This window comes from Capra hircus, chromosome 3, assembly GCF_001704415.2.
Source record: "Capra hircus breed San Clemente chromosome 3, ASM170441v1, whole genome shotgun sequence".
Lineage (NCBI taxonomy): Eukaryota > Metazoa > Chordata > Mammalia > Artiodactyla > Bovidae > Capra > Capra hircus.
Genome location: NC_030810.1, coordinates 15,256,789 through 15,283,664, shown reverse-complemented (window position 1 = coordinate 15,283,664; position 26,876 = coordinate 15,256,789). Strand labels below are relative to the sequence as shown.

At 50.2% G+C, this 26,876-nt stretch overlaps 1 protein-coding gene across 3 annotated transcripts in view; it reads left to right on the top strand.

The window, feature by feature from the left end:
* The window catches only part of RIMS3 (regulating synaptic membrane exocytosis 3), a 44,917-nt gene that overhangs the window by 11,619 nt on the left and 6,422 nt on the right, over window positions 1–26,876 (top strand). The window contains exons 2-8 of one of the 3 annotated variants that reach the window (XM_018042421.1): window positions 5,312–5,484; window positions 12,163–12,328; window positions 12,695–12,942; window positions 18,575–18,716; window positions 22,351–22,463; window positions 25,924–26,025; window positions 26,368–26,507. In XM_018042421.1, coding sequence (XP_017897910.1) covers window positions 12,726–12,942; window positions 18,575–18,716; window positions 22,351–22,463; window positions 25,924–26,025; window positions 26,368–26,507 — 714 coding nt within the window. In that variant the 5' untranslated portion in view covers window positions 5,312–5,484; window positions 12,163–12,328; window positions 12,695–12,725. Of the gene's footprint in view, window positions 1–5,311; window positions 5,485–12,159; window positions 12,329–12,694; window positions 12,943–18,574; window positions 18,717–22,350; window positions 22,464–25,923; window positions 26,026–26,367; window positions 26,508–26,876 lie in introns of all 3 variants that reach the window. The other 2 variants (XM_018042432.1, XM_018042436.1) reach the window with 2 other exon arrangements.

Below are 26,876 nucleotides of genomic sequence, written 5' to 3'. Positions count from 1 at the left end.
CAGTCCCCCAAGCCCTTCCACAACTCCTGCACCCCTTTTCTCTTTCCACCAACACTGTCTGAAGCAGTGCAGCCCTTCTTATATGCCTTCTGACTGCTCTTCCAGCCGTCAGGCTCTCTTCTGATAGTGCCCTGTGTCCGATTGATCTCTGTAAAATGTTACATCTAAGCCATGTCAGATTTCACTCCCTTCAGGATTAAAGCCAACCTCCTCAGCCCTGCGTTCAGAGCCCTTTCTGGGCTGTTCCCAGCCCACGTTCCCAGCCCTCTCTTCTGCAGCTGCACCCACCTCCTGCTTCAACCGCACTGCTCTGTTCACCAGCCTCTGAACATACCATTCCTCCTCTGGTCCTTCCCAGCCAGTTTCCATCTCTTTCTTCTCCAAATTGCACCTATCTCTTGAGGTGTTCTGCAGTGTATTGACCCATGATGCCTGCTCTGGTCTTCCCATCCTAAAGAGTTCACTCTTTCTGCAGAGCAGCCAGGGTATTTTTATCTTTACCTCTTGGTGCTTTGGGTGGTCCTCCAACTAACTTTGTGGTATCACCTGAGAGCTTGTTTGAAATGCAAAAACTCAAGCCCCACCTTTCTGTGACCCCTGGAATGAGAATCTGTGTTTCAACCTGATTCCCAGGTGATTTCTGTGCACATTTAAGCTTGCAAAGCTCTGGACCGGTGTGTCCACCAAGGGCAGCATCTTGCTTCTGTTTGGGAGTGGCCTTCAGCCCCAGGGTGTTTTCTAGTAGGATGCTTAAGGACCAAGTCTCACAGCCCCTGTCAGGCAATAGCAGCCACATCTGGCCAGGAGCTATGAGAGGGACTGGGTGATGGAGATGGCCAGGAAGCATGTGCACTCTGCCTGGATGTTTTCCCCTGGAATCTATGCCCTGTGAGGCCCCAGAGCTCAAGCTGTAAATCTGACTCCAGAAGGCACTCCTGTGACATGAGAAGAAATCAATTAATCAATAAAAAGACAGTTATCAAGAGAGCAGAACTTTTCCCTGTTCACAACACACACGCTGGTGGAAATGTCTGTTATTTTAATGTATGTTTTGAAACGAAAAATACGTATTTTCACTTTTTCTTTATGAGAGCGTTAATACGGTTTCTAAAGTAGTAACTCTAGAAAACACAATATGTCACATGAAGAAAATAAAAATGACTCACAATTCTACTATCCAGCTATAAATACCATTTTTTATGTTAATGCTTATTTTAGGTCACTGTGCATTCATTCAACAAATATTTACAGAGTCCTACTGTGTGCCAGGCACTGGGGGATTCTGGATGCAGAAGATGGCATGGTTTCTCTTTCTAAGCAACACACAGCTGGGGTGGGGGATGCAGGTGGCAGGCATGGTGTGGGAGGCAGGCACTGATCAAGATAAGACAAGCAATGTATTCATTTCCTAGGACCAGCTGTAACAAAGTACCACAGAGCAGGTGGCCTAAAACAACAGAAATTTATTGTGTCACAGTTCTGGAGGCTGGAAATCTAAAATCAAGGCGTCAGCAGGGTTGGTTCCTTCCGAGCGAGGCTGTCCCGTGGCGCCCTCCTGGCTTCTGGTGACAGCTGGCAATGCTTGGTAGTCCTTGGCTTGTTGCTGTGTCAGCCTAGTCTGCCTTCATCATTACATGGGTTCTTTCTGTGGTCTATCTCTGTCTTCCCATAGCCATAGTCTTATAAGTCCTTCTGGATTAGGGACCCACCCTCCTTCAGGATGACCTCAGTTTGGCTAACCACATCTGCCATCTGCAGCGACTCTATTTCTAACAAGGTCTGAGGTACCAGGGGTTAGGGCTTTAAACTTATCTTTTTTTAGAGGGTCGGGGGACATAATTCAACCCATAACAGGCAAAAACAGTATAGGGTCTGCGGGAGCATGACAAGGGGTGTAACCTTGTCTGGAAAGACTCTCCCAGGATGTGACATCCAGTGAGGGGCTGAGCACTGAGTGGGGCTGAGCGCTGAGTGGGGCTTAGCCAGCAAAGGTTAGGGTTAGAAGTGGGGCTGAGCCAGCAAAGGTGACGGACCAACACCAGGTCGTCAGAACACGAGGGTGAGGACAGGCTGGAGAAGAGCATTCCAGGCTGACAGGAGGCAAAGTGGTACTTTTGAGGAATAAAAAGAATGCCAGTGTGGCTGGAATACTGAGGAAGGGCAGGAGTCAAAGATGACCTGGGTCACTTCTCTTGTCGGCCTTGTGAGGGGTTTTCACTTTCTCCTGAAGGAAATGGAGCCGCAGGAGGCTGTCATGCAGGAGTGATTCACCCTACCTTGTGAGCCGTCTCTGCACAAGACTAAGCTGTCTGGAGCCGAGTTGTTCCTCTGTGAACCCAGTTCTGAGGGCAGATGTGTGGCCACGTCCTCAGGAGCCCCCTGGCTGAGAGAAGACACAAGGCAGTCCCGTCTGAGGAAGGGAGGCCTGGCTGTGCCCCTAGCAGCTCAGCCCAAGTAGGGAAGCCCAGCCTTACCCTCAGGAACCTTGTCCTGAAGAGGAGACCCGGCTTGCTCAGCTCTCGGTCTGTCTCACCGTGGGGTCTTTGGAGTCTGGAGGACACAGGTTGGGTCCAGACACCCAACCCCCTGCAATGCTGTGAGGACTGTGTCTGAGAATGGGTCCAGAGCAAGTGCGTGAACCACATGGGCCCCAGAGCCAGAAGCCCGAGGCTGGGGGAGATCTGAGTTTTGCAGGGGCCAGGTGCTTAGCATCCTGCTCTCCCCAGGCAATGTCTTGCTGTGGCCTTTATATCAGGATGCAGACTCAACTCCTCCTTTACCACACCCTCAGAGGCCACGCCTTTACTGCATGTGAGGGCCCCCGGCCCAAAGCTGCTTGTCCCTCCTTGTCTGGGCTAGGTGGGCCAGGCTGGGTGGAGGAGAAGTGGGTCAGCTCCGTAGCCATGGTGACAGCAGCTGCTCCCTGCCAGCCTTCTCATCTCCTTGCCACAAACCTCATGATGAGATCCTTTGTCCGGCCTGTGGGGATGGGGGCCAGGAGGGTGAGACTGGGGGCCAGAGTGTGTATGAGTGTGTGTGTGTGTGTGTGTGTGTGTGTGTGTGTGTGTGTGTGTGTACAGGCTCACACAAGCGCCTGCTCAGAGCTAGTGTGCATGCCTGGCCAAGGGAACCCATAGACCCAGGTAGGACACTTCCTACTTCCCTGCCCACTGAAGGGAAGAGGTTCATCCTGCCTCTCTGAGCTGGGCAGGAGCCAGGGGAAGGGTGTGCGTGTGTGTGTGTGTCTCTGCCAGTGGCTGTCAGTGTGGCTGCTTCTGTGTGCTCTGGTTTGGATGAGTATCTTAGGTGTGTGTGTGTGTGCCTGTCTGTGTACACAGATGATTGTGTCTTTAAATGAATATGATTTATATGGGTCTGTATGATGTGTAGTCACACATTTGAAATTTTGTGCCCTGTATCTCTTCCTGTTATGCGTAGTGTGTGTGCAGACCTGGTTTGGAGCAGATAAAAGTCATGTAATCAGGAGAGGAGCTGGCAGAGTGCTCCCCTCTCAGGCTGGTGTCCTCCCTGGGCCCAGCTCACCCTCCCCAACCATGCACCAGCTCTGCCGCCCACCTTTCTCACCCTGATCAGGGAAAGTGAAGGCTAGAAATGAGGGACCCCCCTTCTGCAGATACAGGTTTAAAAAAATCAGTTTTACGTCATGAACTGGTTCTCATTAGTTGGTAAGGCTGTACTGTGTTAAGAGGGATTCTGAGGTTAAGTCTGGCTTCTGACATGGGCACAGATAGGCCTGAGTGGTGTGGTGGGCAAGCCCTAGTGCTGGATCAAGATTGAGGCAGGGGCCTTAAACCTAGCATCCAGCATCTGTTGGGGGCCCAGGAGCTGGGATGCTGGCAGGGGAGATCACAGCATCACGTGCTAGCTCCCACCTCAACTGAGAAGTGCAGGGACCCAGGTCTCACATTTTTGCTAGACTCTGGGTGGAAGCACCCAGGGTTGCAGCGGGAGGTGATCCTGTTGGTCTCGGAGCCTTCCCGTGAAGTGGTTGTACCTGGTGTGCAATCCAGACTAATAAGCACCAACACCCATGGAGTCCTTTACTGTTTACAAAGGTACATTATGCAAAGTAATCATATGATGGCCCAACTGAGCCTGTAGCATGTACCAGTCCTTATTTTAGCAATACTTATATTTCATCTAAGAATCCTAAAGCAGGCATTATTATCGGCACTTCAGAGATGAGGAACTGTAGGCTCAGGGAAATTGCCCTGCGTCATACAGCTTGTAAGTGACAGATCTAGGTTTTGAACTAAGTCTGCCTCCAAAGCCTGTGCTCTTTTTTTTTTTTTGGCTGAACAGCATTGCAGCATGTGGGAATCTTAGCTCTCTGACCAGGGATTGAATCCACTTACCCCCACAGTGGAAGCACAGAGTCTTAACCACTGGACCACCAGGCAAAGCCTGTGCATTTAAACACTGTGCTGAGACTTCTCTGGTAGCTCAGTGGTACCCACCTGCCAACACGGGAGACATGGATTCCATCCCTGGTCTGGGAAATCTCACATGTCGCCGACCTGCTGAGCCCCTGCACCACAACTATTGAGCCTGTGCTCCAGAGCCTGGGAACCACAACTGCTGAAGCCCGAGCACCCTAGAGCCACCGCCATGGGAGATAGCCCCTGCTTGCTCCAACTAGAGAAAAGCCTGTGCAGCAACTGAGACCCAGCACAGCCAATAAATAGATAAATAAATATATGTATAAGAACTTTGCTTTAAAAAAGAAAATCACTGTACTTTCTTGCTCATTAACTCATCTCGTCTCCATTCCAGCCCAGAGAGCTGGGCTGGGTCCAGGTGGCCAGTAAACTTCACTTTATAGAAGAGGAGATGGAGGTTCAGAGAAGCTGAATGACCTGCTCAGGGTCATATGCTGGGGTCAGGAGCTGGAGCTGGGAGTCGAGTCCTTGCCCTCCAACACCCTCTCCCCAGTACACACACTCCTGACTGCTGGTTGTGTCACAGAGCGTCTGGGGAGGGACACAGACCCATCAGTCAGGGGGAAGACAGAGGGAGAGTAGTATCTAGAACTCGTTAGCATTTGGACCTGGAGGAGTCCCTTACCATTAGCACCAGCAGTTTACCATTGAGGTCCCTAAAAGGCAGGTCAGGGGACCCAGGAGTTTGGACAGTTTTAAAGGAGGAAATAGCATCAAAGAGTTTGAATGATTGGCTCAAGTGCACACAACTATCTCCAAAGTCTATTTCTTTTACCCCACAGGCTACTGGAAGCCCTGGAGGACAGCTGTCCTCTCCAGCCCTTCCTCTAAGCTCTCCTTTTTTCTTCCAGACTCTCACCACATCACCTCCTCCTGGAAGCTACTTTGACTGTCTTCACCTCCTTTCTTGAAAAGTGGTGTCACAGAAGTTAACAGAGGACTTGTGCAAATGCCCTAGGGGTGTGCTTTTGGGAGGGGCACGCCCCCCTGTGATGGGAACACTACACTCGGATTCATCAGTTCGGTGAGTTGGGGTTTTCTTTAAGGTGAGAGGGGAGGAGGAAACACCTGACAGGTGATACAGGACCTGGGAGTCAGGAGTCTTGGGTGAGAGCTCTGGTTTTGTTGACAGCTTTCTCTGTGACCCTGAGTGTGTCTCCTTCCCATTCTGAGCCTTTATTTCCTCTTCTGCAAAATGAAAGACTTGGGTTGGAATAGGGAGGCAAATCAGTTTGACCTCATGAGCTGGTTCTCATCAGTTGGCGATGCAGCACTGTGTTAAGAAGAATTCTGAAGTTAACTATGGCCCCAGTGAGAAGGAAAGATGAATTAGTGATGTCTAGGGAGGGGTGGTAAGAGCCTTAGTAACTTGCCATTCCTTCCAGACTAACAGTCCACCACTCTATGACAGATTCCTTGGTTTTTCTGTTGAAAGAGTGAGTAGGTAGTTTCATCTTGGGCTTTTGGGTAGCCTTACTGACACAGGCTTCCCTGGTGGCTCAAATGGTAAAGAATCTGCCTGCAATGTGGGAGATCCGGGTTTGATCCCTGGGTCAAGAAGATCCCCTGGAAAAGGAAATGTCTTCCCACTCCAGTGTTCTTGCCTAGAGAATTCCATGGACAGGGCAGCTTGGTGGGCTACAGTCCATGGGGTTGCAAAGAGTCGGACATGACTGAGAGACTAACACTTTCTTCTTTCACTTTCACTGATGCTCAGAGAAGGTTTATTACTTGGTTAGACACATGGTCAAAAGGAGCAAGGGGCCCAGGGTGGCCAGGCAGAAACTTGAGTCCTGCTTTTGTCAGGATTCAGAGGAGGGTGTGGGGAGCATTTAGGGTACTGAGACCCCAGGGCAGAGGTCAAACATTGAAGACTGGAAAGAAAACACTCCTTCCTTGGGGAGCTTGGAAGGTATCTGCTGGCATGGAGCTTGGCAGGTACGGGGGACAGTGGGAAGGGACCCCTGGAGGGGATGTCCAAGCTGTCACCACAGAGGCTTCAGCAGGGAGAACTTAAGAGTGATTCTTCCATGACCTGGCAAGATCATAGGAGGATTTCCTTCCATCAGGAGCCATGACCTGGGTTGGAAAAGGGACAGTCCTGCTCAGAGGCACGGCATTGTTGCAGTGACTTTTGCAGACATTCCTCTAGCCATCTCTTCAGTTCAGTTCAGGCGCTCAGTCGTGTCCGACTCTTTGCGACCCCATGAATCGCAGCACGCCAGGCCTCCCTGTCCATCACCACCTCCCAGAGTTCACTCAGATTCACGTCCATCGAGTCCGTGATGCCATCCAGCCATCTCATCCTCTGTCGTCCCGTTCTCCTCCTGCCCCCAATCCCTCCCAGCATCAGAGTCTTTTCCAATGAGTCAGCTCTTTGCATGAGGTGGCCAAAGTCCTGGGGTTTCAGCTTTAACATCATTCCTTCCAAAGAAATCCCAGGGCTGATCTCCTTCAGAATGGACTGGTTGGATCTCCTTGCAGACCACCAATATGTGAAATGCTGTGTGTCAGCCCCTCTCTACTCTGCTCCCATCTCCACCTGCTGCCCTGTTCCCACCCCTGTGCTCTGATGACTTGGGGTTGCTGTTCCAACCCCTGTGCTCTGATGACTTGGGGGCTGCTGTGAGCAGCACTGCCTTCCTCATAGAGGCCAGGTGGTCGGCTCCGACTGGCTCTGCGTCTTGTCCATCTTGAGCTAGACTGGCTGCCCAAGAAGCAACCGGAGCTCTGATTCTGAGCCTGCTGCTGCCTTGTGTGTAGAAAGGACTCAAGAGTCAGGCTTTATCTGACCCTTTTGGTTTACACACAGATGAGGAACCCAGGCCCAGAGAAGGTCACACAAAGGATCTGTATATACATTATCATCCAGCCTCCTGATTCTGAACTCTCCCCAGCTGCCCTGCTCTGGACTTGGGACCAGAGGTCAGGCCCTGAGACCCTGGGCCCCCCTAAACATTCAACAGCTCTCCTGGGCAGTTAAAAATGAGAATGCAGCTGTGGATGGTGCAGAGTCCTGGATGTCAAACCATTTGCTTGTCGGTTCCATTCATTATTCATAAGGAAACATGAGCCCCTGGGTTGGCAGGGTCAAGAATTTTGTCCCTACCCTCTTTCCTTCTCTTCCCCTGTGGCACCCAGGAAGCGCTTGCTTCTCCAGCTGTGGTCTGTGTGGTGTCTCTGCTGCCCCTCAGATGCTCATTGCCAACCTGGGAACCTGGGCCAGAGCAGGTTTTCGGATCACAGATACTTTGCCTGCGGTTTTCTCAGCCTGGAGATCCAGGACAAACCTGTGCAGGAGGGCTGGGCTCCCCTCTTTGGATGAGCTCTGGGGCGAAAGGGCAGGGGCTGCTGAGCGTATCTGTCTCTTTGTGAGAACAAGAGCCCCAGAACAGGAGTCCAGGCCTGGCTACTTCTTAGCTGAGTTGGATGGGCGAAGCCTTCAGTTCTCTGAGACTCATTTTTCTCATCTGTGACATGGAGATAACTGCACGTGTAACAGAAATACCCTAAGGAGTAGATTAGGTTTATGCTGTAGCCAATTCAAAGTATCAGATAAGCCCTTTCCCACTGTCCACCAGACCATGCAGATACCAAACAAACACACAGACTGGCACTAGAATTGGAAACTAAAGAGGCCATCACAGACCCAAGTCCAGGAGGACTTTCCATTAGCTGCAAGGGTTGATGGGGGATGGATGGAGAAATACAATCCGAGACTCTGCAGCCTTCACAGGGCCAGTGAGTACAGGCCAGACAGCCACAGAGAAGGCAAGATGCGGTTCTGACTCATCCCTACTGTCAGCCCTCATTCTCCAGGCCGACAGGAGCCTGCTGACCAGGAGCGCAGGCAGCCATGCTCAGCTGTCTGGGCCTGTCTTGCTGTCCGCCCGGAGTGATGCCTTCCCTTCCCACCCACGTTTCCCCTCCCCTTTCTATGTCCTTTTGAAAAATCAGATTCCCTCGGGATGACAGGCCCTGGGAGTGGGACGCCGCCCTGGGGAGAGTGCTGGGGGCCAGGACCAAACTGGGAAGGGCCAGGTGCAGAGCCCACCTGCAGCCGTCCCTTCTGAACTCTACCCAGGCCTCGACTTCGAGGTCGACAGCAGGAGATCCCACGTCTGCGCTAAACAGAACCCTGGGCGCCTGCAGCCCTGCTCCCAGAGTAGTTCCCAGTGCCCCTGTGCTCTTTCCTAGCTCTCATCAGAGCTGCTGCTAAACGCGGAGCTGCGTAACTAGTTGCTCACTGTCTGTCTTCTCCCCCTAACCGGAGGCTCTGGCAGGGCAGGATGCATTTGGCCCGGCTCATTACTGCATCGCTGGCACTCAGCGTAGGCCCAGGAGTTTTAGGGGCTTACTTTTTTCTTAATTTTATTCTCCGAGAAAAGATATTTTTCTAAAGCATATTATTAAATAAAATGATGACCCTTAGCATGAACATGAGTAATAGGTCAAACTTGGGGTCACTTGTGGTGACCATTTTGTAATGTAATCAAACCACAAAATCACTATGTTCTGTCCCGGGATCTAACATAGTGCTGTAGGCCTTTATGGTTCCGTGTGAAAAAATGAATAGATACCAATTTTTTCATTGCTTTGGTTATTTTAGGACATTGTCTCGCCAATTTCTACAAGAAGCCCTGTTAGAATATTGACTGGGATCGCACTGAAACTATAGGTCAATTTAGGGATAACTGACTTTTGGTGGGGGGGGGGATAGTTTTTAAAATTTAGGTATAGTCAATGTACAGTATTATATGTTATAGGTGTACAATATAATAATTGAAAATTTTGAAAAGTAATACTCCATTTGGGCTTCTCTGGTAGTTAAGACTGCAAAGAATCTGTGCGAAGTGCAGGAGACCCAGGTTCAATCCCTGGGGTAGGAAGATCCCCTGGAGAAGGGAATGGCAACCTACTCCAATATATAGTTACTTGCTGGGGTCCAGCCCTGGTGGATCCAGGGTAATTTGAAGCGGGGACGGAGTCAGCATCCTAGGAATTAATTGCTTAATTAAAGATATAGAGGGAGATTAGAAAGAAATAGTGTAGTAGGAAAATTAGTGGAGAAAAAGAGGCTGAATAACTTGGTTTACGTGGGGTACCAATAAAGCTTCGAGACAAGAAGCTTGAACCACCTACGTAGGCCACCAGCGCCCACTTGAATATTGGAGGGTGCCCCGCCTTGGGCTCCCTCTTGCATGGAACTTAAAAGCCAGGGCAAAATTAGCAGGCTTGGCGAGCACCCATGCTCCAGATGGGAATTCAGCCAGAAAAACGAAGAACAGGAAAGAACGACACGGGGGAATCAGTCTTTCCAGAAACTGATCCGATTTCTTTATTTTTAGGTTTGCTTATATACCTTTTGTTACACATAGAGACAAATGGAAATTTTAAAGTCACGCAGGGGTCAGCAGTCCTGACCTTTATCAAAATCAGGTGCTTCATATAAAAGTATACATAAAGGTCTTAGGGGTTTTACATCATCTTCTGGCCATGCGGCCTGCTGACATTTTATGGCCCTTTCTGATAACGGTCAGTCAACCAGAAACTTATTTTTTAGGGGTGATTTTTCTTAAACCAGGTACCGCCCTCCGAAGGTACCAGATAAAGTTGCATTCCTATAGGGTGAGGGTATAGTGGGTTACAACTAAGAAAGGAATTTACTTAGCCTAAGGTTAACATGATTAATCTTAAAGGTTAATACTTATTTCTTCTATATGCTAGTCATATTCATTATAAGGGCAGGGAATATGGAGATTTAGCAGCAAATATTGGCCCAACAAATGAAAAACCCTTCACCAGTATAATTCCTAATCAACCCACTATACTGATAATTTCTAACTTCCTAAAACAATCTGCCTTTAGTAAGTCTAGAACATCTCATGCCTCTCACGGTTGGGAGGCTGTAAACAATCACATGTGGCCGGACAAACCTGTACAGACAGGCTAGATAACCTTCAGAGGAGTTCGTAAGTTGAAACACTCTTGTCACGCCCAGGAATTTTTATTAACTGGAGCTGTAGGTTAACTCCTTCTCCGAGAGAGGTGATGGGGGAGAGCCCCCCATAAAGTCAGAGGTGTAGGTGAGAGCACAAAACAGTAAAGTAGGCAGACTCTGGTTTTGGGGGTAGATGCTTGGGAACAGGGGTTTCCCGAGGCTCGATCCCGCCTTTGTGTATGCCAAAGCCTCCTTCCTCATGACCTTTGCCATGGGCGGAGTTCCTCACGCTGGCTCCCATGTCACTCAGCTGTGTCCGACTCTTTGCAACCTCATGGACTGTAGCCTACCAGGCTCCTCTGTCCGTGGAATATTCGAGGCAAGAGTACTGGAGTGGGTTGCCATTTCCTTCTCCAGGAGATCTTCCCAACCCAGGGATCGAACCCAGGTCTCCCACATTGTAGGCAGACACTTTACCATCTGAGCCACCAGGGAGGAGCCCAGAGAGAACATCAGGATATCATGGTGGTGGTTGTTTCGTTGCTAAGTCATGTCTGACTCTTTTGCGACCCCATGGACTGTAGCCCACCAGGCTCATCTGTCCATGGAATTCTCCAGATAAGAATACTGGAGTGAGTTGCCATTTCCTTCTCCAGGGGATTTTTCCCAACACAGGGACCAAACCTGCCTCCTCTGCTTGGCAGGTGGATTCTTTACCACTGAGCCATCAGGGAAACCCAGTTACTATGAATTGTTGGCTACATTCCCTTTGAATATGTGTTGAATGCAGCATTCGAGAGTAAATTTGTCAACTTTGGAAAGGAATTTGGCCCTGTATTCCGAGAATCAGAAATATGTTTATGCTGTCAGTGTCAGGATGCTTCTGGATGTAACAGAGAACCCCGATTCAAGCTGGCTTAAGCAATGGAAAGCACACCGTCTCACATAACTGGAAAGCCAGAGAAGCCGGGTTCCGGGCTGGCATCTCTGCGCCGTGCCACCCTCAGCAGCATGGCTTCTTCCTAGGCTGGGCTGTCTCTCAGGGAGAGGTCTTGAGGAAGGGAAAAGAGACACACAGAAGGAGAAGCACCTACCGCTCTTGTAAGCCTGGAATCCAAATCTTCCCCTTAAGTCGAATTGAACCAACTTAGTCATATGCCCACCCTTGGACCAGTAAGAGAAACCAAGGTGAATGCCACTCACTAATTGTTTTAAACAGATCAAGATCTGCCTCTGAAACAAAGGATGGGATGGATAAAACCAGTACGCTGCCAGGAAGCAGGAAGGGAGAAGCTACCGGTGGCATTCACATTCGATAGCCTAGTCACTTCATTTCCCGGAGTTGATCCTAAGGAAATAAGCAGATAGAAATCAGTGTACAAAGATCCTTATTGCAGTGCTGTTTAAAAGACAGGAGAGAAAGGGAAAGGGAGAGAGAGGAGAAAGTTGGGCTTGATCTAAGCAGTAACTGTATTGAAGTATTTAATTATACTGCCTCCATACAATGGAACATTATGGTGGCATTTAAACATTTCTACTTAGTGTTAATGACATTGGGAAGGTCTTATGATATAACATTACGTGAAAAATAGCAGGATAGAAAATTGTATTGGCAGGATGAGTTGTTATTTTTTTTAATGTGTAGAAAAGAGACTGGGAGGAAATAGGTTAAAATGCCTGTCGTGGCTGCCTCCCAGTCATGCAATTAAGGATGATTTTTCCTGCTTCTTTATGCTTTTCTGTCCCACTCCCTTCAAGCAGGAGGACCCCTTCGGCAGTCTGCCTGGCTAAAGCCACATTTGTTCTCTCTGCTCTCATTACTGGCTGTGAAAACAACAGTCACGCCTGCTGAATATTTATGCTTTGCCTGACACAGTTCCAGGCACTTTCATCTGCGCTAATTTAATCCTTCCAACTATCCTATGAGGTAAGCGCTTCCGTTTCTCATTTTGCTGAGGTGCTCACTGAAACCCCAAGATGTCTGGTCACGAGGTCACACAGCTAGTATGTAGAGGCCCTTGGAATTCAAGAGTGGGTCGCATGACTGCACAGCCTCCACCTTCCCTGCCAAACCAGGTCGCTTGCCGGGGCAGCCACATGCTGACAGGAACAAGCCCATTGATGGAGCCAGATTCTGTGCACACCCTTTACACGAACTTGTTCATTTAACCCTCGCAGCCTCAAAGAGGCTGAGTGCCTTGCCCAAGGTCACACAGCTGGGAAGGGCTGGGGCCGAGGTCAAGTGGCCTGGGGTCTGATACCTGACCCCTTTCTCCATCTCCCTCCCCGACAGGGTTGCCTGAGGTCCTGCTGCCCCGTGGACCATGTTTAACGGGGAGTCAGGTCCAGCCTCGGCTGCGGCCTCCAGGAATGTGGTGCGGAGCTCCAGCATCAGTGGGGAAATCTGTGGGTCCCAGCAAGCCGGGGATGGCACCGGGACCAGCACTGCCAAGAAGCGACGCAGCAGCCTCGGGGCCAAGATGGTGGCCATCGTGGGCCTGACCCAGTGGAGCAAGGGCACGCTCCAGCTGCCCCAGGCTGGTGAGGCCGTGGGCACCCCACGCTGGGGGTGGGGGGGCACGCTCCAGCTGCCCCAGGCTGGTGAGGCTGTGGGCACCCCACGCTGGGGGTGGGGGGGCACGCTCCAGCTGCCCCAGGCTGGTGAGGCTGTGGGCACCCCACTCTGGGGGTGGGGGGGCAGCTGCCCCAGGCTGGTGAGGCCGTGGGCACCCCACGCTGGGGGGGCACCTCACTTTGCGGTCACAGGGCGCCCAGGGACTGTCCTCATGGGTGTACACTCCCACCCCCACAAACACTGATGTCGCACTACCATACACCAGGTGGTGTTCTGGGTCCCATCTGTCCTGACTCACTGACTCCTCATGGAACTCTCTGAGACAGGTTCTGAAGCACAGAGAAGGGGAGTAAGACACCCTAATCTGCACGGCTAGTAGGTGGTGGAGCCTGGATTCAAACCCCAGCATCAGGCTTCTGAGCTCATGCTCCCAACCTTTATACTCTGTGCCTCTCTACCCAGACTCACCCACTAATCAGCAATTAGGCATCACAAAGCCGTCGTGTTCCTAACGCCATGCTGTGACACTGCCACTTCACGGACACATTCAGGAGACGCAGTCTCACCTGGAAGGTCTGAGTTTCTTAAGTATAAGTAGCCACACACGTATGTTACAATCCACACACATACAAAGACACGTGCCCTGCATAGTCACATGACAAGCACGCTTGGTTGCTCATAAAAGCTACCGCTGCTGCCAGGAGAGCACAGGACATTCGTTGACACTACACATGGTCACAATAAAACCAGTTATGCAAATGATATACAGTCCTCTGTATACAGATGCACAGACCCCGATCGTGGAAGCACAGTAACATACACGCACCCTCAGTGGCCCGTGGTCACAGAAACACATCACACATGTGTGCACACATACCTCAGGAAGCTACATTCACACACTACCTTAATAGCTACCTCCTGACAAATATATTATACTTTCTCAAACAGCTGGTTATAGAATCCCACTTATGCCCCAGACTGGTGGGTGACCCACCTCGTCGCACACTGTCAGCCCTGGAGCTCACGTCACAGAGGAGCCAGCCCTCCCTCCCCACCAGGACCTCCTCCCTTGGTGGCATCAACCCAGACACCAGCTGGTTTTGTTTTAAAATCTCTTCCTGCTTATTTTGCTCAGAGTAACAACTTCCCTAAGAAACCATCAAATAGGCAGCTGGATGGGGGTGGTGAGGGGGTGGGGGCACCAAAGGATCTGGGGAGAATGCTCCTCGAGACTCCCAGTTGGGGCTGGGGGTGGGGGGGATTTTTCCAGGCCTTAAAATAGATTTTTACAAAGCCCTCCACAGGAGCATGTGGGATGGTCTTTTCCAGCAATCAAGCTGTGATGTGGTTTCTGGCTCAAAGAAATGCCAGACGTGGAGGGGGCTTGAGATTATTATCAGCATCCCTGGGTGGGCATGGCCCCTGTGAATGTGCCTGACACTAAGGGAGTCGGGGAGATGGGGATCTAAGAATCTAGGAGTTGGGCTAGAACAGGACCAAGGGGGTGAGATTAAGGTTGGGAGACTAGATTAGGACAGTGGAGGAAATATTGGGCCCTAGGAGTCTGGCTTTAGGAAACCAGGCCCTGCTGATCCCTGGCTGAATTGGCTGATTCAGCTTTAGACCAAAGGTCTCTTCATGCCCAGATAATTTGGAGAGACAGTGTTCCAAGGCCAGAGCAAGTGCCTGAGTCACTGACAGACATGTCAGTGATATGCCTGGGACTGTCCACCTACCCAGACTCCACAGTCAGCAGGCAGGGATAGCAGACACCAGGATGACCTCCAGCCTTGTAGAGAGACAATCAACAATGGGGCTTCTGGATCACTTGTCTCTGCAGTGTGCAAGGGCATGGATAGAGGCCTGGGAGGGGCAGGGGAATTGCCCACTGCCCTTTTAACTGAAGGCCTCTGTGAATCCTCCAGTTGCCAAATGTCAGAGCAGAAAGGTGCCCTGGAGACCCTTTGGTCCGGTGTACTCATTTCACTGATGAGGCATCTGAGCCTGGAGAAGATAAGAACTTTAAACTGACCTTCAGAGAGACATCGTGTCATTTACTACCTGGGCAGCTTAGGCAAGCTGCTTCACCTCTGTGAGCCCGCTTCCTCATTTATAGCTTGAGGACAATAATACATGCCTTGCTGAGTTGTCCAGGGGACTGAATGAGATAGGATGTGTAGAGGTACCCCCACCTCTTGCCTGACACATAGTAGATACTTGGTAAATTGTTGGTTATTATTACTGATGGTCACACAGCAGGGCCAAAACAGAAGTGACTTCTTTTGCCACCCCTTGCTCGTAGCATACTCCCCTCCCATCTACAAGTCCTTGTCCCTGTGTTTTTCTCCCAGGCCTTGGGGTTGCCAGTGTCCCAGTTTAGAGCCCATCCTCCTGGATGGGACAGTCTGGCCTCAGAGGGAGGTGTGGGGCTGATCACTGTGTGGGCACTGGCCCTGGAATCTCTGTTCTGGGCTAAGATCCTAGCAGCATGCCCCTGCTGCCCCTGCTGGGATGGCCCAGTTCCCTGAAGGGCAGGGCTGTGTAAAGTGGGGACAGACTCCTCTCTGGGACCCAGTCTTCTGAGTCTGCCCATCACAGGATCTTCCATACCTCTCATTGACTTGAGCCTCGCCCACTCCCTCCTCTTTATTTCAAAGCCTGGATGATTGCACCAGCCTTCCCTCTAGTTCCCCTGCTTGTTGCCTGTTCCTTCCATTTTATTTTCCTCATGTTGTCCTAGAAAGGCCTTCCAAAAACTCGCCCTGAAACTTTAGAGAACTAGTCCTGGCTTTTACTTGAGGAACCTTAAGAAACTCACTTTCCCCCTGGGCCACTGTTTCTTCTGTAAAATGGAGGTTAAAAGTCTGTCTCCCAGCTTCCTTCTAGATCTAACACTCTTTAGTTTGTGGGAGCAGAGAGGAAAGTGGGGTCAGAGTTTTGGGTTCCCAGGACACAGGTGGGTTCTGGCCTGGCCTTCAGCTGGGTCCACGCAGGGCCATCTTTGGCTGTTCTTGCCTTTGATCAAACAGAGCTTCTCTTTTCAGTACCAAGGACAGCTGCTGCCTCGCTCTGGGCTCTGGACTCTGGACCAGGGTGGGGCAAGGGCTCAGGATCATTCCAGGAGATCCCCTGGGGAGTGCTGCTGCAGGCTGACTTCCTCTTCCTTGTCTGTGGTGGGATAGATGGGATGGCTCCTGGAGTCTGTTGGTCCCCAAGGACCACAAAATCGTTGCAAGCAACTTAGTCCAGTTCTCTAAGGAGAGAGGCTATGTAAAGTTACTTCCTAGATCAACAGGGTTCAGATACTGGACGGGTGTGAAACCAGTAGAGGAATTTTCACTGAGGTTGCAAGACCTTCCTTCCCACCCAGAGACATAGAACTTAATCTCTGCTGAATCATGTCTCAAACCAATGTGGAGTTGGTGGAGGGAAGTGAAAAGTAGCGCATCAGTGGACTGGGAGTCACTGGGCCTAGGTCTCACTCCAGTTCTATGAATGCCTGGACTTTAGGGTCCCCATCTGTGAAATGACAGGGGCATTTCATGATTCTGTAACTCCCCTAAGCAGGGGCTCACAGTAGGTCGGGCAGCTCAAAGTAAACTTCCTTAAATGGGTCAAAGCTTTCCCAAGCTCTAGAAGTGGGGGGTTTGGAGTAATGAGTAGTGAGGCTCTGACTTCAGCTCAGGGTATATGTTGGGGGGATTTGAGGTGAAGGAGGATAAAGTGCGGCCCCACAGACCCTTCTGTCTTCTAACTGGATTAGAGGGGCTGTGGCAGTTAAGAGCAAGAGACAGGGCAAGTCTCCCCCACCTAGAATTATCGCCCAGTCCCGTGTGTGGCGGGGACACACGCCATTTGTGGATTTGCACCTATATATATGATATATAGAGATGATCGAGCGTATATATATATATATATATATATATATATATGATTGAGCAGATGGGTCCAACTCCTAGTGCTGTGGTGTGAAGGTCACATGCGTGTGGCAAACTATGTCGTGTGTACATATGACAAAGACTTGGTAGGACCAGCTGTGACTATGTGACTGATGTATGAACATAACACGTGACCTTGGATGTGAGATCACTGTATCGATATATGTGATTGTTGGCAGTGTGTGTGTGTGTGTGTGTGACTGAGTAAAAGAAATGCATGAGCTAATATGACTCTGTGTGAATATGTGTGTGTGTAAGAGACACAGACACTTTGATGGTCTTATTGATTCCTGGATAGAGGCTATTCCAATATCCCGGAAGCTAGCGCGGTTTCAGAGAAGACATGCCTCCTTACCAGCACCCCACTGCCAGTCCCCACCCCACTCGCTAGCGCTGCTACCCCTCGCAGTCTTTCCTCTCCCAGTGGGACTTCCGGAAAAATAAGCAGGGCCAAGCAGGAGGGTAAAGTCCCTCTTTCTCCCAGGCTGGGGTCTTGAATACCCTGTCCCAGCCCACCGCTGGGTGTGAGTGGGAATCGCCAGGGTGACCAGCTCTACCTTCCCGGTGCTTCTGTGCTGCCTGCCTCCCCCTGGCCTCTCCCCATCACTGTAAGCAACTCCACTCTTAATTTGCCTGGGCCTCTAACCAGTGACAGCAAAAGGTTCCTTTGGTATGGAACCTCCCTCTCTGAGTGCCACCACTTCCTTCCCCATCAAACTCCTCAGGCATACAAGCTCCAGGAGGGGAAGTCCCTGCAAACCCACAGACTGTCTTCTGCCCCCACACTGCCCCAGCCCTGCCCCCAGGAGGAGAGAGTGTCTAGAGGGACCACACTGCAATGCTGAGGAGGTTGCCATGGAAACCAGGCAGGATGGTACGCTGCTCAGAGAAGCAAAGTGTCCCATGTTCCTTGCAAGACAAAAGAGGGGGATTAGAGATGTCGAGCCCTCCCCCATCCTCCAGATGGGAGGTACGGAGACACTGGGGGTAAGCTCTCAACACACAGCTTCTGAGGTTCTTCTGTAGACCTCTTCCTCAAAGCCAAAATCAGTTCAGGTCAACCTAGCAGTCTCTGATTTCTTTCTCTCATGGCCTCTTCACACACACCCCCCTCCATATTCAGAGCCACATTGACAATGGATGTTAGTTTGTGAGTGGCCAGAGTTTGTGTGGATTTTTTTTTATAGGACCTGTGATGGTTTCACAGAGGTGGTTTGTGATCTCCAGGAGTGATAGGGCTCATGAGAGTACTTGGAAAATGAAAAACAAATCTGAGAATTCTGGAGAAGGCAAACTTTTCAGAAGAAACTTAATCCTTTGGGGCAAGGGCTGAGATTGAGTGGGAAGGTGTGGGTCAGGGGATCCTGGTGAGGATGAGGCTGAGGGACAAGGGCTGAACTCTGCTGACTTCCCACTCATAGCCCCAACATCTCCATTCTGCCTTCAGCCATCCTTCTCATCTACTTTGAGTCACTCTGCTGAGCAGGATCAGGGGTCAGGCTGTGGGCTGGCTCTAGAGGTCATCTCAGCATTGCCCCTGCCTCCAGTCAGAGCCCTGCCTATTCTGCCCCCTCCCAAGAGGTTGACTTCAGCAGTGATCTCAGTGAAACCTCATCAGTGATCTGACCTTCTTCCCTCTCTGTGCCTCGGGGGGTCACAGAAGGGGCCACCAAGAAACTGCGCAGCAACATCCGGCGGAGCACGGAGACGGGTGTTGCCGTGGAGATGCGGAGTCGGGTCCCTCGCCAGGGCAGCCGGGAGTCCACAGACGGCAGCACCAACAGCAACAGCTCGGACGGCACGTGCGTTCAGCCCACCCCCACCGTGTCCCCACCCTCTTCCTGGGTCCTCTGGTCACGGGCGCAGGGTTGGAAAATATGGTTGGGTGTGCAGGCCAGATATCTGAGTCCCTCTGTACTCCTGCCTCCCTCTGTCCTCGTCCCCTGGACACCGGCTGCCTGGGCCCCAGTCTCCCTGGTGCTCCTGGCCGCTGTTCCCCATCAGAATACTCCAGTGGCCCAAGAGCAGCCCATCCCTTTGGTATGTTTCATGCCTCCCACCTCCCAGGGCTTACACGCCCTTCCACTCCAGAGGAGAGAGCTAGAAAGGAAAATGGGCTCCTAAAATCTTTTACGTGCAAAACAGCTGGTACAGCTCAGGTGCGTGGCATTCTCACAGGTGGGCTTACTTGGAGCTTAGAGAAGGAATTTGGACTAGATTGGTGTTTTTCAAACCAGGTGTTGACTCACAGGCAGGAAGTCAAATCAGTGTAGTGGGTCAAAACCAGCATTAGAAAAGGAAATAGAAAATTCAGGTATATACTATTGGAGGAAGGAAGAGTTACCTTGGGAACTCCTTTTTGTGTATGTAGATGCACGTAGGTCTATGACGTTAAATATATTTCTTACATATGCATATGGATTGCAGTCAAAAATTTGAAAGTCTCTGGGTTAGATATTCCCTTGATCTCTTCAAATCTATAAAATGATGGATATATGATTAAGATTTTTTGAATCAGCTTTGTAAGGCTCAATAATTTCAGAATTCCATGGCCCTATTATTTGAGATTCTATGACTACGTCTCACTACTATGCCTGCTTCTGTGAATGTGAGTAGCTGCTTGGATTTATCTTACCATACGCAGGGCATTGCTGGCTCTTCAGATCAGGGCCTCTTATTCTGTGATCTGCCAGTCAAAAACAGTGTCTCAGTCAATACAGTAACCCTCAGGGATGTTGGTGCTACCAGTATCTCCACTTTACAAATGGAGAAACTGAGGCACGGGAAGAGGGTATGGCACCTTCCTAAGGTCACAGCTGGTTAGTGGAGTCAGGTTTTGAATTAAGGACATTTGACCCTAAAATCTTTGTTCACAGTCTCAGCACTGTCGATACTAAGCTCCTGAAATTCTGTGATCTCAAGAGTTATATATTTCCTTTTGTTGCTATCCTTTCTCTTTTTTAAAAAACTGAAGTATGGTTTATTTACAATATTATGTTTCAGGTATATAGAAAAGTGATTTGATGATGTCTATGTCTATGTCTATATTATTTTTATGATTCTTTTCCATGATAGTTTATTATAAGATATTGAATGTAGTTCAATATAGTTTAATATAGTAGGGTATATCTGTTCATCCCATATGCACAATTTATCCCTCCATCCCTCCCCTCTGGTAACCATTATGTTTGTTTTCTATGTCTGTTTCTGTTTTGTAAGTAAGTTCATTTGTACTATTTTTTTAGATCTCACGAATAAGTGATATATGGTATCTGTCTTTCTCTGTCTCACTTAATTCACTTAGTATGACAATCTCCAGGTCCATCCATGTTGCTACAAATGGCATTCTTTCATTCTTTTTTATGGCTGAGTAGTATCCCATTGTATGGGGATACATTTTATATATATAGATAGGTAGATAGATAAATATATATATTTATGGATATACAGTACACCCACCTTCTTTATCCATTCATTTGTCGATGGACATTTTGATTGTTTCCACATCTTGGCTATCGCGAATAGTGCTGCTTATGAACATGGGGATCATGCCTACTTTTTTTTTTTTTACATGTACACACTATATTTATGTATTCACTTTATTATTTATTTTTGGCTGCACTGGGTCTTTGTTGCTGCATGCGGGCTTTCTGTAGTTGCGGTGCAAGAGCTTCTCATTGCAGTTGCTTCTCTGAATACAGGCTGTAGGCACATGGGGTTCAGTAATTGCGGCACGGAGGCTCGTTAGTTGTGACTCTCAGACCCTAGAGCATGCAGGTCCCAGTAGTTGTGGGGCATGGGCTTAGTTGCTTTGCAGCATATGGAATCTTCCGGGACCAGGGATCAAACCTGCACCCCCTGCATTGGCAGGCGGGTTCCTAGCCACTGTGCCACCAGGGAGGTCCATCATGCCCGCTTTTGATACTGTGTGGGATGGGTGTCTAGCCTTGGGAATACTGAGTTAAAAGGTGCTCTAGTGTTCTTGTTGTGATGAGAAATATTTCATCATAGATATATATATATATATATTCATAAGGCATGTTCAGTAAACTCCCTCTGGGCCATTGATATGCCTGAGACCTAAGAAGTTGAAATAACTTAGCAAACCTGCAAAGTAACTTTTGGTTCTACTGAGGTGATGACTTTTATAACCAGCCTGTGTTTTACAGATCTGTGGAGTTTTGAGGCAAGTACGTGAATCAAGACTGTCAGCTATTCATTTAAATTTTTCAGATCCCACTTTCCAAAAAACATGATGTTAGACTACTGCTAACTCTGGCCAATAAAAATGGATGGGCCTAAAAGCCCCTTCCTAGAGAGCAGAGGCTGAGCCTGGCAAGGGAGAGACACAGGCCCTTCTGATAAGTCTGTGCAACCTGTCTCCCCTTCCTGCCTGTCTCTGGCCAAAGGGGACTCAGGCCAAAGGTTCCAAGGTTGCTCCTAGGACAGCCTTTTCTCTCTCGAGGCAGGAGCCGGGGCTGTCCTAGGATCTGGGAATATCCTGTGATCCATTGTAGCCCCTGGGCAGTTCTGGGCCAGCCCTCCCTCACCTGTCCTTTCCCTGCTGGCCACACCCAGAGCATCTAGGCTTGAGGACAGGCGCAAGCAGCCCGTTTCCTGTGATGGTCACACGAGCAGCGGCAGTAGCTGCCGCCGATCGTTTCCTGTCTGTCTGGAGCTTCTCCTGCTCCCTCTGCCCTAATCCTCACCATCACCCTGGACACCTTGAGTGTCAGCTCTGTTTTGTAGGCAAGACAAGTCTCTCACCTCTTGGAGCCTCCGTTTTCTCATCTGTAAACCTGGCTTATAGCTCCTGCCACCCACAGTGGCTGTGCAGATGAAATGATACCCATCTGGAGCATGCGGTACACTGTTGGCATGTGGCCAACTTTCAATCACTGTCAGTTTTTCTCGTTACTGTTTCCACCCACAGCCATGGACCACTCCACCCCCACCCCCCAACACTTGTCGTTAATCTCAACCCTGTAATTGTGTTATTTCGGTCTCAGTTGCTGTTTAGAGCGCCACCTGACATCCCTGACTTGGATTTCAAACTCATAGTCAACTCAACCTCTGTTTTTGGAACTTGCTCCAGGCACTGAAATATCTGACCTTTGTCTCTGGTTCTTGGCATTAACACCCCTGGTGAGGACACAAAGTATCTAGCAAGTCCTGCCTTTTCAGGGTCACCTTAGAAATCCTAGCGCTTGAAGATTTAATATCATGATGGTTAGTCTCTTTGCTCAAGTGACATCAAAGTCTTTCTCTGTAATGTGCAGAAATGAACAGTTCTGTTTGTCCCCAGTCACAGTGGTAGACTTTCAGTATGTCCAGGGGAGATTGGGGCACAGAGGGAGTGCCCCAGTGCCCCAGGGGCAGCGCTCCTGCATCCCGCCACCCAGATGCCCTCACATACCCCTCTGCCCCCTTCTTCAGGTTCATCTTCCCCACCACCCGGCTTGGGGCCGAAAGCCAGTTCAGCGATTTCCTGGATGGGCTGGGACCAGCCCAGATTGTGGGGCGACAGACACTGGCAACACCGCCAATGGGTGAGTCGTCGTCTTTTATTTATTATTTATTTTAATCTTGGCTGCGCTGGGTCTTCATTGCTACACATGAGCTTCCTCTGGTTGCAGCCAGTGGGGGCAGCTCTCTAGTTGGGGTGCTCGGGCTTCTCATTGCAGTGGCTTCCCTTGTTATAGAGCACGGGCTCTAAGGCTCTCAGGCTTCCATTGTGGCGTGTGGGCTTAGTTGCCCTGAGGCAAGTGGAGTCTTCCTGCACGAGGGATTGAACCCATGTCCCCTGCATTGGCAGGCAGATTCTTAACCATTGGGCCATCAGGGAAGTCCTGGGTGAGTCTTCTTAAGGGCAGGGTGAGTAGGGCAGTGGCAGCCAAGCAGCAGATCAGGTGAGCTCAGCGGGGGGCCCCACATAATGCAATACAAGCCGCAGAAAGGGGCCCTCACTCCGGTTCTTATGCCAGTGAGGAGGCGTCAGCATAGCGAGCCTCAGTCCCTCCCACAGCACAGAGGAGAGGGGTTCCAGCCTTTCTCTGCTGGCCACACTGCAACAGCTTTTCTGGCACATTCCCACCCTCACACCACCACTCTCACCCACTATCTCACCGCCTACCATGTGCCCGGCAGTGCTAGTGCCAGGCATAAGATGGTGAACAAAGATTCTCATGGCATCGACGTCCATGGAGTCTGCTCTGTCACTGATTCTTTGTGGGACCTTGGGCAAGTCACATCCCTTCTGTGAGCCTCAGTTTGCTCATCTGTAAAATGGGAATAATAATGCCTGCCTTAGTTCTGCAATCTGAAGACTATTTTTTGAGTCCCTGTTTGATGCCTTGCATGAAATATTTCATTTACGCCTTAGGAACTGTGTCTTATTTGACTTGCTACTTCTAACAGTGCCTGGCACCTAGAAGCCTTTTAGTAATTTTCTCATCCCTCCTCGCAGTAGCTAGCAAGTACTCCCTACGGTCTATTCTTGGTCCTCTTAGCTGCAGTTCTGGCTCCTTCCCCCTTTCTCTCCCTCAGATTCTGGCTGTGTTGGCTTCAAGCAGCAGCTCCCAGGCTAGCTTCCCTAGAGATGCCCGCTTGCCTCAACCCCTCCCTCCCCATCAGTCTGACCTGAGCAGTGTCTGACCCAGACGTCTGCACTCAGCCCTCACATAGACAGTGTCTAACCTTCGACCTCACAGCAAATGAGAAAGTTGAGTGCAGACAGTGCCCTGCTGTGACCATGCAGTGGAGCTGACATTCCATTCCAGGCCAGGACTCCTCCCACTGCACTGCCCTGTCTTCCTGGAAACGGCTCACACAGGAGCCTTTGTCTACTGGAAGAGGGGTCCATAGGGACTCTCAGAGGGTAAGTGGCAGTTCCCATCTGGCTCTTGGGTGGGATTTGGCTAATTCCCAGTCCTTGCTTTCAGGCTTTTAAGGGCCTGGAGAGTCTGGTTGTTCCAGCTCTAGGCTCAGCCACGGGCTGGGAGGCGGTGAGAAAAACCAGCCACTTGCACAAGGCTTATGCGCCATCGCAGCCTGGAACACTCGTGTATGGCGCCCCCTGGTGTCCGAAGTTGGGAAGGACAGGTTTGCACTGGCTTTCCTTGTTGGGGATGTGACATTGAGAGTTGCTGCTGCTGCTGCAAGTCGCTTCGGTCCTGTCCGAGTCTGTGAGACCCCATAGACGGCAGCCCACCAGGCTCCCCCGTCTCTGTCATTCTCCAGGCAAGAACACTGGAGTGGGTTGCCATTTCCTTCTCCAATGCGTGAAAGTGAAGTCGCTCAGTCGTGTCCGACTCTTAGTGACCCCACGGACTGCAGCCTACCAGGCTCCTCCGTCCATGGGATTTTCCAGGCAAGAGTACTGGAGTGGGGTGCCATTGCCTTCTCTGAACAGTGAGAGTTAAGATTAATTAATTCCTGAGACTTCCCCCTCCCCATTCCCCGTGGGGAGGTCAGGAACAGCTAGAGGGAGAGGGATGAATTGCAGGATGTCTCCTGGAAGTCATAAGTCCCCATCTTCCAAAGTGTGCAAATACGCAGTGGCATAATGGTTCAGAGACTCCAAAGTGAGTGGTTGAACCCAAAGTCTGGCACATTTTAATTTTTCTGCATCAGGCTTATGATTCTGAACCCCCTTTTTTTGGCCACGCAGCATGCAGGATTTTAATTCCCTGACCAGGAATCAAACCCATGCCTCTGCGGTGGAAGCAGAAATGACTAGCAAAGATGGGCACAATAAAGGACAGAAATGGTATGGACCTAACAGAAGCAGAAGATATTAAGAAGAGGTGGCAAGAATATACAGAACTATACAAAAAAGATCTTAATGACCCAGGGAAACAATGGAGACAGTGACAGACTTTATTTTCTTTGGCTCCAAAATCACTGCAGATGGTAACCACAGCCATAAAATTAAAAGACTCTTGCTCCTTGGAAGAAAAGCTATGACAAACCTAGACTGTGTATTAAAAAGCAGAGACATTACTTTGCAAACAAAGGTCCATCTAGTCAAAGCCATGGTTTTTCCAGTAGTCATGTACGGATGTGAGAGTTGAACCATAAAGAAGGCTGAACACTGAAGAACTGATGCTTTTGAGCTGTGGTGTTGGAAAAGACTCTTGACAGTCCCTTGGACTGCAAGATCAAATCAGTCAATCCTAAAGGAAATCAATCCTCAATATTTGTTGGAAGGACTGATGCTGAAGCTGAAGCTCCAGTACTTTGGCCACCTGATGCCAGGAGTCAACTCATTAGAAAAGACCCTAATGCTGGGAAAGATGGAAGGCAGGAGAAGGGGATGACAGAGGATAAGATGGTTAGATGGTATCACTGACTCAATGAACACGAGTTTGAGCAAGTTCCAGGAGATGGGGAAGCTCAGGGAAGCCTGGCATGCTGCAGTCCATGGGATTGTGAAGAGCTGGACATGACTGAGCGACTGAACAAGAACAACTTTGTACTCCTGGGACATCTCCTGCTTTCCCCCATCCTTCATCAAGGGTGAGGACAGGCCCTCATTTCTGGGGCATGCCTCATGGCCTGGGCAGTCTTATATCTCATCACCTCTCCAAACTGATATTCTCTAAGTATCTGTTTGACGTTTATTTAGGGGAGTAGCTGATGGCCGCTGTGTAGAAGGTGAAGACATCTATTGAGCACACAGCCTCCTCTGTCTTCCTGATACAGAAATCTGTCCCCAAACTTGCTATTCCGCTCAGTGAAACAGAGCCCCCTCCCTTCTCCCAACCCAGCTTACCTTTGTGATTCCCTAAGCAGGGCCCTGGAGGGTCACACCCCCACCCCACCCCAAGGGCCCTATCAGAACATTTCTCAACTGCTTTAAATTGGCCTCTGGAGAGCAGCTCCAGCGCGTGCGGTTTTTGTCCTTCTTGTGCCCTTTCAGCGCTGGAGCATCGTCTGCAGACTGCATGCTGTGGGCCAGCCTGCCCCTTGGTCTGACTCTGCCTCGACTGTCCTCCTTCTCCCTTGCAGGGGATGTGCACATTGCCATCATGGACCGGAGTGGCCAGCTGGAGGTGGAAGTGATTGAGGCTCGGGGCCTGACCCCCAAACCCGGCTCCAAATCCCTCCCAGGTGAGGCAGAGCAGCTGGGATAAGGGATCTTGGAAATGGGGTCGTACCAGGGAGGGATTCACAGCTGAGCTCTGGGTCTAGCAAGTCCTGGCTCCCCATTGGCCTAATCAGTATTCTCAACAGTGGAGTCATGGATTGCCTGGAAGGCCAGTGTGGGGCGGGAATGGGAAGGGAGGACGGAGGAGTTGGTGTTCGAATCCGTCTTGTCCACCTCCTGTCCACTTTTAGCTCCTCCTGCTCCCCCTGGTCCCCTCCAGGATCACATGGAAGTTAGGGGTTGGGGCAGGCCGCAGCAGTTTCCCCAGGACCCACCCCCACCTCATGCTCCCTTCCATCCCTCAGCCACCTATATCAAGGTTTACCTACTCGAGAACGGGGCCTGCTTGGCCAAGAAGAAGACGAAGGTGGCCAAGAAGACCTGTGACCCCCTGTACCAGCAGGCTCTGCTGTTTGATGAGGGACCGCAGGGCAAGGTGCTGCAGGTGAGCATCACGAGGCCAGGGGGCGGGGCAACTCTCAAAGACTACAGACTGTCATTTAAAATTCATTTATGGTTTATCCTGTGCCAGCACTTTAATACCCTTTACCCACTTTTTTGTTACAACCTAATGAGGTGTTATTGCCTCCTGTTGATTGAAAAGGAAACCAAGGTTTGGGGGGATAACTTGATTGCCCCCAGGTTGCACAGCTGGTAGGTAGAAGCAGGTTTTATTTTTTTAAGATGTTTTTGTTTTGGTGTGGACCATTTTTAAAGTCTTTATTGAATTTGTTACAATATTGCTTCTGTCTTATGTTTTGGTTTTTTTGGCCAAGAGACATGTGGTATCTTAACTCCCCAATCAGGGATCTAA